The sequence below is a fragment of the Gymnoscopelus braueri genome, assembly GCF_963280865.1.
Source record: "Gymnoscopelus braueri genome assembly, chromosome: 24".
NCBI lineage: Eukaryota > Metazoa > Chordata > Actinopteri > Myctophiformes > Myctophidae > Gymnoscopelus > Gymnoscopelus braueri.
Genome location: NC_137626.1, coordinates 30,070,392 through 30,082,242, shown reverse-complemented (window position 1 = coordinate 30,082,242; position 11,851 = coordinate 30,070,392). Strand labels below are relative to the sequence as shown.

Genomic DNA, 11,851 nt, shown 5'->3' with positions numbered 1-11,851 from the left:
CTGTGACACCCAATCCCAATCCATATGAGATTGTTCATACTGACTGTCATAAGAATAAACTAAGCAAATGATAGCGTTCTTTCAAAATGATAGTAACACAAGTCCCTTTGTTGACAAAATCAATACTTTTACATACCGAGTCTTTGACATTTTTTTAAGAGCTTTTCAAGGGATAGTGTCTTGGAATAAAACTTGTTTTGAACGGCTGGTCTTCAATTGACCCTTTACTTTTTTTCTTTTGAAACACCCCGCATTTCAGGGACTGTGTGCGCCCGAGTGTGACGTCACATCCTGGCACACAGGGCTTCATGTGCATCCCCGCTCCGCTGTCTGTCCGCGTTCAGATGGACATCCAGACGTAGGATGGCAGCGGTGGATTCAAGACAGCACGGCATGGGACGTCCTGATGCCCACCAGGTTGTCTGCACTGAGGGACCTCCTCATCGCTGATTTACCTAGGTCCTTGTACTTGTCCTCACAGAGCCTGGAGATGGCCTGAAAAACATCACAAATGCAAGAATGTTACTATAGTGGAATTCGTGGAAGGAGGAAAAGTGGAGGGGGCCGTAATGTATGGTCAGTGGTGGAAGAAGTACTGACATTTTTTACTTAAGTAAAAGTATCAATATCACAATGTAGAAATACTCAATTGGCAATTGACCAAAAGTAAAAGTACTCATTATGCAGAATGTCCCATTTCACAAGTTCAATATGTATAAAAAATATTTTGAAAATAGCAGATCTTCAAGCTCACAACGCGTTGTGAACTTGTATATCGGCCATTTTCAAATAGCCAAAGTACAGTAACATATAGGTTTGAAGTGATTAATGTAAGTTTTGTAATAATATAAACAATCTTCAAAGTAACTAGAAACTAAAGTACTCAAGTAAATACTCAAGTAAAGTAAAGAATACCTCAATATTTTACTTAAGTACAGTATTTGAGTAAATGTACTTAGTTACTTTACACCACTGGCCACCAAGGCAGCTGACCAAGTTTTGTTCATGAACTTGAGGAGACAATTGGCGAGTATGATATTTCAATGGTTCCCCGCTCTCTGTGTGCTGTTGATCGAACCCTGTACTGTAAAGGCTGTACATCCCCACAGACAAAGCCAATCTGATGCAAGCAGTTGAAGATGCCATGGCAGAGTCCCTTGAAGTTGTCCCGCATATCAGATGTAGGAAGATCCTCCAGGTGTCCTAGTTCTAATAGTTGACATTTAACAAACTAATTAAAACGATGATGGCTAGCTATGATGAGGGTTGAGTCATCTTTAATCGACATGGATCGAGTTGATATGTATATGTTAAGTTTTGACTCGACAGAAGAGTGATTACATTCTGTAGAATATGAAATCCATCCAGAGATGAATCTCATCGAGGAATTCCTATCTGCATCATCGAAAAAGAAGAAGCCGACAGGTGTGTTATAGCCTGGTAAACCCTCCCTCCGGAAATCTCATTTCTATTTGATTCCTGGAGTGAGTCTGGCATGAACCGCCTCTCTGCAATATTGGCTGTGTATGCCAAACGGCCGCGCCTATCAGCGTCGTCGCTCATTGTTCTGTGATTGACAGCTTACGTTGGCCAATCAGGTGGCGAGTTCGAGTGAGCCCAAAACACGAACGGCAGCCATCTTTTTCTTGTGCTGCCAATTCTCCGCTATTTTTTTACTTCAAAAAGCTCTCTAACTTCTATTTTGAGGCACGGAATTTACTTATAAGATATCGTTTGGATAGAATTTAGTTGTTTAACTTCATATATGTGGTCAATTAATCATGACAAAGCCTATTTAAAAAAAAAAAATTAGAGAACCGGTAGGGGCGGGCAGTGACACCATTGTACCCGAAAAAGGCAACCCATTTTGGGTATGGCTGTCTCAAAAGTCCCGTCGCGTCACATTAAGACTGGTGAACTGCTGATTGGCTGAAGGGGAAAAATTATCATTGGCTGAAGGGGTTGTCAGTCAACGGTATTACTCCCGCCCAACTCCAGCACAGCCAATATTGCAGACAGGCGGATCAGGCCAGACTCACTCCTGAAATGAAATGGAATTGAGATTTCCGGAGGGAGGGTTTACCAGGCTAGGTGTGTTAGGCCAGGGACCGCTTGCGTATTTCTCTATGGACAGCTCTACTGGTTGTCGTGTGATACAGTACCTTCATCAAGGGACACACACTGTGAGGAACTTAAGGGGGGGATGAGGATCACATGAACTTAACTGGGGACAAATTACAGAACAATGCCACTTGACTGAGAGTTACGCCAACTCCGTTCACTTCTTCGCGCCAGGTCTTCTACATACACATACATTGGCGAATAGTGACAAATCCCTAAACCGGAAGTTCATGGAATGCATTGAAGTCGACGGCTCCTTGTCACTAATTCCAGCTAGATGAACCACGTGACCGACGCTGTTTCTGACCCCTCATTGGCGCAACTCTCTAATAGAAGGCTCTGGAGCAGAGCAAGGAAGGGACAGAGGCACACTCAGTGGCAACCAGTCACATCAGGGACAAAACAGGGGCGTACTGTACACAGACAGAGGCCATGATCATGACACACACACACACGCGCACGCGCACGCGCACACGCACATACACACACACACACACACACACACACACACACACACACAGACAACAATCGTCTCCGTTGCACTCCTCTCTGCAAATGCTATGGTGGAGACTGTGCAAACATTACAAGGGAGGACGTTTAAGATGACAGTGATGAATAGATCACCCAATGTATTTCTAAAATGACTTTATCAACACCTGTGAACCAGAACTTTCTTTAACAAAAAATGCTATAAATAAACTGAGAATACTAAGAAACCTTCAAAATGACACTTTTTGAATTGGACCATTACTGGCATACATAGTAGCTATAGTACAATGTATAGTTAAGCACATGGCATCCAATGGTGAGGAGAGACTGTAACTGGTTCACTGAAATCGGTAAAAGAAAGCTTTGAAAGTACAATAATCTAGAAAAGGTATCTGCCAGAATGGGTTGCCTACCCAGGGCCCACAAACTTTGGAAAGCATGCATAGCCTATTACAAAAACTGTGGTTTTGAAGAAAATTGTGAAAATCTGGCCCAAATTGACAGGGCTTACGTATATGGGGAGTAGTGCTATGATCCAAGGAATCTAGGGGAAAAAGATTTTGATTGTACAACGGTTCAAGAGTTATAGCACCACCATGAGGCTGATGCGAAAAATCTGGGGTAGAGGCTCTTCTTTGGCCTTCTGGGAGTGTGCCTGCAAAGTTTCTGACAGTGCCAGAGATGAACTGCTCACAGACTGACACACGGACAGATACACTGATGGATAGACCGACCATAGGACAGGGGCGAAAAAAGTCAAACCATCGCTATAGAGTGTTTGTTCAGTAACAGGAGTCTCCCCATCTCTCCAGCTCTTCAATAAACAGAAAATATATTTCCAGGTGGGTTGCAAAATTGCTGCCAAATCACGTTCAACACAGATTTGGCTCAATCAAGTGGTTCAATTCGTTCTACTGCTATGCCACCAAAATGTGGAATGCCCTACCAACAGTCATAATAAGTGTGAATCCTTACTCTTGCCATAGTGCTTTCTTGGGTTTAATCCTTTTAGCATCCTTTTGTATAGAACTGTACATTCTGTGCTTTTTTTGCAAACTGTTAATAAAGTATTCAATCAATCAATCAATCAATCAATCAATCAATCAATCAATCAATCAATCAATCAATCAATCAATCAATCAATCAATCAAAAGACGTGGCTATATTCAACTGACTGATACCAGCCAACTGGTACTCCTTTCTACTGCTTCTCCCACTCCCGCTGGAGTAATAGTGTAATTTTATTCCAAGGTTGAAAACAGTGTCAACACTGTCTTCAACCTTGTTTCTATTTAAAGATCATATTCCCACAAAATATGAATTATTAATCCTTTGTAATCGTTGGTACTGTAAGTGGCCATGGTATAAATGAGAAGAATCATCGACTCCAAGCCGTATATTTATCGAAACATAATGCGTTGGGTAAGTCGCCTCTGCGTTATTGTTTGTTAACCGTGCGACTTGTCTGTGAGTATCCCACATGCTATGATGCATTTTTTTTTTTTATCAGTTATTTTGGGGGGCTTTTTTGGGCTTTATTTATAGTTTTACAGTAGAGACAGACAAGAAACAGGGAGAGAGAGATGGGGAGAGACATGTAACAAAGATCGTCTGGAACGGGACTCGAACCCGCGATGCGCTGCCTAGGTGCCCGGACCGCTAGGTTAGCGGTCCAGGCCAGATATTGATGAACAATCAACTGTATATTCCACATGAACCCTAACGTCCCTATTCTGGGCATGTCATAATAGGTAAACATTCAGCCGAAATAATGTATCGACAAGCTCACAATACGTCACGTGAGCTTGTACATTGGTTATTTTCGGCAAAAGAGAAAAAAGGAGGAGCCCAAGCATTAGACCCCTGGGGAGATCGGTCAACAAAGTACATCAGATTTAAGTGGTTAACAACAAAAATATAGCGTATTATATCAGCCATAGAAATACTACTGAAACTAGTCAATGACACAAAGTTGTACTCGCCTCCAGTTTCTGGGCCCGCTTGTTGCTGAGTGGCTCCAAGGGGAAGTTGAGGTTGTTGTCATCTGCCAGCGAGCGCAGGTCAAAGTAGTACTTGGCGTAGACGCTCGCCGGAACGTTGATGTTGAACTGGAGCAGCTCCAGGAAGTGACGTTCCATCTCATTCCTGAGGAAGCGGGGGCAGAGATCGAAGGCAGTCACTGTCACATCCAGGGTGACGTAGAATGAGTGTGCAGGCTGGAGCTTAACGCATTTGCATGGAAGTATTTAGCATTCCTATCCAGAGTAGTGTTGATTTTGACAGGAAATTGTGATTTAGTTTTGGTTATAGTTTTTTGAATACAATTCTGTTTAGTTTTAGTCATATTTTAGTCATCTGAAATGTTTTACTTTTAGACTAGTTTTACTTGACTAAATATCATAAGATTTTAGTCGACTAAATCTACAGTTGATTTAGTCGACTAAAATATTTTTTGGCGGGCCGTGATGCCATCGAAAAGGCAGATTTTCACTTAGCTGGATGCCAAAAACAGCTGATCTACAAGCTCATGTCACGTTGTGAGCTTGTAGATCAGCTATGTGTCTGTGACACATGCACGCAACCATGATGACTTGTTTCATGGATCTCTTCTCCACTAGTCCCTCTCTAAATATTTGTTTAGTTTTTGTTTGTTGACGAAATTTTCAGTATATTTAGTCATAGTTTTAGCCATCATAGCTTAGTTTTTATTTTTAAAGGTAGTCGACAAACATTTTTCGTCATAGTTTTAGTCGACGAAATCAACACTGATCCAGAGCGATAAACACCGGTTTGAACTGTCGCTCTAATCACTCGTCTACGAGGTTGCACCTATTTGCTCTGGTCTCTCTCTTCAGGGCTCAATGATTCAACAACTTCAATCTCAGGGCTCAAAAGGAGCCATCATCACACGGTGGCCAAGGGCAGGGTTATCTGCTAGATGGGATGGGGGAGGAAATCCATGCCTCTGCTTTTGATATGCCCTCTCTGGTCCTTCCTTTCTATGGAAAGGGATAGGTTTTATCCCTGCTTTTGGTCAGACTGAATTAAATACATGCACTTTGGGAAATGTAGTCTGATATGTTTGATCATTATGTTTGATAATAATCACAATTTATCAATTTAATTGAAGATATATGTTAACCACATTAACCCTGGCAGCTGTATTTTGTCCTTTTTTTAAATTAAATAATAGCGAAAATAGAGATCTCTCTGCTGTAAGTCCGTAGCTTGGCTTATTTTCACTATTTGTCGTACAATATTCTTTTTTTACAAATCAAACCCTGGACGAGGGATACTCACATGTCCTCCACAGTAATGTCCTTAAGGATCTGGCAGTAGTCAACGTTCCAGACCGCCTGGTCATCCCAGACCTTGGAGGCCAGCAGGATGGCCCCGAGAACGATGCGCTTCCAGTTACAGGGACAGATGTCCAACTCTGCATAGGTCAACAGCCTCTCCAAGTACACCTACACACACACATGCATGCAACAAACACACATGTGAATCAATGTACACAAGATCCTGGTGGGCCTACACTTGCCCTAATGATAAAACAGACACGCAGATTCTCTTGATTCTTTCATGGAATTATGCAACCTTGATAAATATTTTAAAAAGGCAACTTATATTATATGAAGGGAGAAGTGTCATAAACCAGTCCGCATACAAAATAACATGGCAATCTTGAAACAAAGAGAAACTTCAGATGGCAAAATACAGCAGATATAATTAAATCGAGTTATTGTATTAACGACTAACGTTTCAACGCATGGTGCATCTTCATTAGAGACAAACAGAAGTATGGAGACATTCATTCTCTTATATATTCTCCTAGCCTAATTAAGGAGCTAAAACAGCACAGGTTGAAAGGATGGGGAGGCGTCACTGGGCTGCATGTAGGCAGGGATATCATTGAATCAATAATAGGAAGGGAATATTCCCCTTATCAGACCATGTCACACTGACATCACGCATTCATGCACAGGCAGGCAGGTTGCAAATGATCCCCACTGCTCATATAAGACGCAAGAGAAAAGGTGCCACGGCAGTGACGGCACTCATGCAAACGCATTCCATCAAACCTTTAGCTGCAGTTTACCTCCCAGTGAGGAGGAAGAAGGGCTAGAATGTGCACTGTGACGTCTCCTTCATTAAATATACAGTGTACTCCTTGGTTTATTTTGTGTGTTAGCAATTCCCAAACCAGCATTCCTCCAAACCCCACCCCTGATCGCTGTGACTGACTGAGACGCGCGACTGAGGCCATTGGCTGTTTCGGCGCAGGCACTCGCTCGCCTAGTCTGCTCAGGCACGTCTCACGAGCCTAATACCTCATATACCGAGGCTCCTCAAAATAACTGGGTTGGTACACAACCTGTGTGAGGAGCACGACATAGAGAGAGCGCACGCAGTCGCAATGTTTGTATACAAATAATTGGTCTATAAATCAAAAAGCATTCATGACACTGTATCATTGACCACAATATATTATACCCACATAACATTACAGTGTTAGTGCAGCACCCATCCAGTGAAGCCAGTCTATGACGTCAGTCATATCCACAGCGATTCCTGGAATTTATTGTAGATAAAATATGGATACATTGATTGTGTTATATGTGTGTGCTAGTGTACTTCGGACTAAACCTCTGAAGTTTTTCCTTGTGCCAACTTATATTATGCTCCTTTCCTCAAATACAGTAGGACGATTGCACGGTTCTGGTCCTAGTCGTGTTTTATGTACTTGGTGACCCTACCAGAGTGACGATGGCACACTCAGCAGTGAGCTGGGCGGAGGTGAAGAGGGTCCGAACAAAGCGGTAGATGAGCTTGTGTTCTGGGTCAATGACGTTGTAGTCATCTGGAACCTTGTCACGCTGCGGAGTTATCAGAGGGATCCGTTACAACACAAACGTCTTGTAGGACTTGAATCACAATAACCTGTGACTTGGACTCCACTATGTGTGACTTTGGACTGGAATCAGACTCAGAGGGGTTTTGACTTGAACTTTCTAAAAGTCAGAGTGCACATTATATAAATTAATGAGTAATGAAAAGTTAGCCATTCTGTAATAGCAGTATTCTGTATGATACTTCTATAATTCATTTACAGTAGGGGTGGGCAACCTTTTCGAGCAAATTATCACTTTCCAAGGCTGGTGTGATCACCCAGTGCCAGACAATGAAAACCACCATTGCCCTTTTACTTCTTATTATAGTCTGCTAATTAGAATAATACAAGCATAGAATAAGTCAATAATTTGATATTGAAACCTTGATAACTCACCGTTAATGGATGTATCTTCTCATCAAATATATCCAGAGAACGGTTTGAATCTCTGATTTAAGTAAAATAATTGAGACATGGATTAAAATACAGGATACAGAAAGCAGTCATTAGAAGAAAAATAAGTGAAATCCTGATTTTACAGAGTCAACCTGCTCAGTAAAGCCTAGGCCCTAGGATATCAGACAGTCCAGTCCCAGACATCTTTAATAGTTAGCTAAGCTTATGGCAAAGCAAGAGACAATGATACAAATATCTTATGCAAAACATCTTCTCCATACACATACCGTACCTGTTCTTTATTTGGTAATATATGGCCAGTGTGACACTGAAAGACAGAGACACACACACACACACACACACACACACACACACACACACACACACACACACACACACACACACACACACACACACACACACACACACACACACACACACACACACACACACACACATACACACATAAATAATGGGCTACAATTCAAACAACGTACATTTGAAGCTGTAATGGAGTCATGATTAGAAGATATTTACCATTTGACTGTGCTCTTCAGGTTGGGTTGACTGACTGTGCTATCATCAAGGAATATGGTGGAACAGGAGCTGTACTTTTTGGTCAGGAGTCCGGGTGACATCTAGTAGGAGGATGAAGGAGAGATGATGATGCCACCAATCCAGACAAACAATAACTTGCCTGGTTGTGTCCAATCAGATCGCATTAATTACAAGTTACTTACATGATTCAGATAATTGCTTTTCCTCTTCTCACGTACTGCATGGGGAACAAAGAGAAATAAGTGTGTGGATTGTATTAGAGTATCATGGAAATACCAAGACAGAATAAAAACGTCATTAACTGAGATAAATTCATTTTTATTTTTACTTCGGAAAAGAGTCCAAATGAATAATTGATTTTGATTTATTTTTATTTTTTTGAAAAACGTAATGAATTGTTTTCCATATTGACAAACTCTGATGTCTCAAATGAACCTGCCTTTCTCTTGTCTAAATGGTGAAGAACGCCATCTTGACAGAAAGATTTCCACCATCTGAATTCAATCTACTGAATATACCTTGTTAGGTGCTGGATGTTTTGCAAGCTGATTTCTATACTATAACAGTATGTATGTATACACTACTTTATTAGTTTTGCACATGCCTTGTACCTTGTGATGCTGTTTTTTGCACACGAATAAGGTTATTTTTGAGTTTGCGCCATGGAACCGCAGAAGAACAAATTTGCATTGTGTATGAACAATATCTTACCCAATACTTGATACAAAAAATGTCAATACCTGAAATGTATTATTTAAACGTTCTAGGCCTTTGAGACATTTGTCATGCTTCACATTTCAGTTTATGCACACACAAAAGTGTGACTTTTGATCAAAACGTTGAGAGCAATAAAAAATAGCTGAGCTTTTTTTCGACCCGTGTGCAGACTTTGTTTGTCCTGCACCTGGGCATTCAAGGTGGACGTGCGTGCACTATCTTTTCACACATTTCACACATTTCTCACATTTCAGCCTTCCCAGACCTGGGTAATCCCTGCATAAAGGAACCAAAATCAATCCCCCCCCGTGAAATACTCTACCGTCTGTCTGGGACTTGTTCAGGAAAAGGGTGCTGGCTCTGGGGTGGTCAGATGGATTGGACTCCTGTGCCAGTTCTGATGGAGACAAAGATAAGTGAGCTTGCCCTGCAGGATCTTTTTGGCCAGTCCTAAGGTTCTGTATTGGCTCTTTTCGACTGCGAAGGGTAACCCAGAACCTTCCATAACCTCAAACTTTCCAGAACCTGTGACGTTCTGTGATTGTTTGCGTTTCCATTATTATAACCACAACCACCACTGAAGGGTGTGAGGTAGCCTATACGACGTAGACTAAATCCAGAGATTCTGGATTTGTTTCCATAATACCACGGTAGGCCCTACAGTATACGTCATTAAAAAAAAACGAATAAAAAGTGGATGTACGAGCTATCCGGCGCGTTGTGAGCTTACAGATCCGCTATTTTAGCTATTCTAAGTTCATGGTTCCCAGAACTCAGTCAGGGTTAGTACTACCTCCTGAGCCGGACCCAAATTAGGTTCTGAGAACCTTATCTGAATCCGAGCCGTGGCATACGGAAGCAGATCCAGAACCTGTGTTAGACTCGACACAGCACAGAATGGCTCACTTTGTGGCTGTAGTGGAAAAGAGCTACAGACCAGCGTTCCCACCACCATGCTCTTCCCTGATGGTTATTGGAGGATTATTTATGACTGGACAGTGCATTATATGGAATTTAAGCCATCACATGCAGTGCTAGCACACACATTAGGATTATTATAGACACAGCATACATAGTCAGATTTCAAATAACAAAAAGGTTGACAATTTACAGCCATACATGAGATAGCTGTAAGCTTAACTGAAAAGGAAGGCACATGAAGATAAGTGCTCATTGAACGGGGAGGTTTTTGGTTATTTATATGGTTTCCTTCTAGATATATACCACGATACAAGATATAGAGTAAAATCATCAGTAGACTATTAATTTAACTCTGTAAAAAATGTATGACATTTTAAGTTTTCATATATCCATTTGTAACTGCAGTGTAGGCTACAAATGTATCCATAAGGACCCATATGGGTTCATTTGGTAGGTTATTCATTTTACTCTGTAAAATATATATCATATATAACACATACAGTGTTAATGTATCCCTTTGTAACTCAGAGAGTGCACAAATGTAGCCAAAAAAATGTTTTTCCTGTGAGGGGGGCCCTGTAACAAAAGGGGGGAGTAAAACATCACCCCAAAGAAGGAACCGTTAGCATTGCTTATTACAGATGGGGTCGTTGGGTTTATATTAAATAATGTTAGGTTATTATAGGATCATCACCCACCATCAGGCAGCTCTCTGTCGCTGATGTGCTGCAGGTAGGTACCAGTATCCTCACTCACGTCCTCCGCGGTGGTGGTGATGGGGCATTCCTCCAGCTCCACCTCTTTCCTCCTCCCGTGGATCCGAGGAGAAGAAGGACTCTCCCGGGGCGAGATGCAGCATGTCACCGTCCCTCCCATCGCGCATAGACAGGCTATACAAAACCCCCAACTATAGAACCCACACTCTCACACCACACACTAGGCTATGCTGCCGTCCGATCGCGAAAAACAACAACGCATCATCGACATCATAGCAGCAGAGATAATGGAACCGTGGCGTGCCACCACCACCACTGACGGACAGTGCACTGTAGCGATCTGCGGCATGCAGGGCTGCACCGCTGGCATGTTCAGCAGCAGATCTGAGGTCATTTCAGCACCATGGGCAGCGAACGTATAAAAAGGAGCTATAATATAGAAATGTATAGTGATCAGCTCATAGTGATGCGTTGTTGTTGCAGCAGCAGCAGTCAGTGCAAAGTCATAAACGCCATCACTTCACCACCATGCCAGCCAGATGATGATTTAATCTATGCTGTATACTAAAAAAAAACAAAAAAACACCGCAAACCACCAACTCCTCCTTAGCTTCCTTTGACCAGTGTTGCCAGATTTTGCGAGAGAAATAAGCAACCAGGTCTAGGAAAACAAGCCCCAAAAGAAGCAACTTTAATGGGCCACATGAGCACCGTAAACCTATATGCATCGGCTATTGCATGGCTATTGACGATCTACAAGCTCACAACGCGTGAGCTTGTAGAGCTTGTAGATCGGCTATTTTCAAAAACTCTTGCAAAAAATGTGGGATATTTGGAATATTTTTCAAACATTCAAATGCTCCCTGGTACAAAACATTTTCATGAAAATATTTTTTAAATAATATACATATATCTTTTTGGAAGTAAACAACTACACCAAAAGAACGCAACCCGTAACTACCAATTGTTTGCAGCTTTACAGAAAAATAAGCCCAAAGTCGCTTATAATAAGCCGACATGGCAACACTGCCTTTGACTGACA

General features: G+C 41.8%; 1 protein-coding gene across 1 annotated transcript; it reads right to left on the bottom strand.

Annotated features, from left to right (window-relative positions):
• Positions 1 to 378: 378 nt before the first annotated feature.
• On the bottom strand, positions 379 to 10,969 carry LOC308080822 (cyclin-Y-like protein 1; the record flags this gene model as incomplete). Its single annotated transcript, XM_080422840.1, has 10 exons — positions 379 to 495; positions 4,593 to 4,755; positions 5,911 to 6,077; positions 7,368 to 7,487; positions 7,898 to 7,949; positions 8,190 to 8,225; positions 8,435 to 8,535; positions 8,638 to 8,672; positions 9,495 to 9,569; positions 10,792 to 10,969. The coding sequence occupies 10 exons, from the start codon at positions 10,967 to 10,969 to the stop codon at positions 379 to 381; spliced, it is 1,044 nt and encodes a 347-aa protein (XP_080278966.1).
• Positions 10,970 to 11,851: the final 882 nt, after the last annotated feature.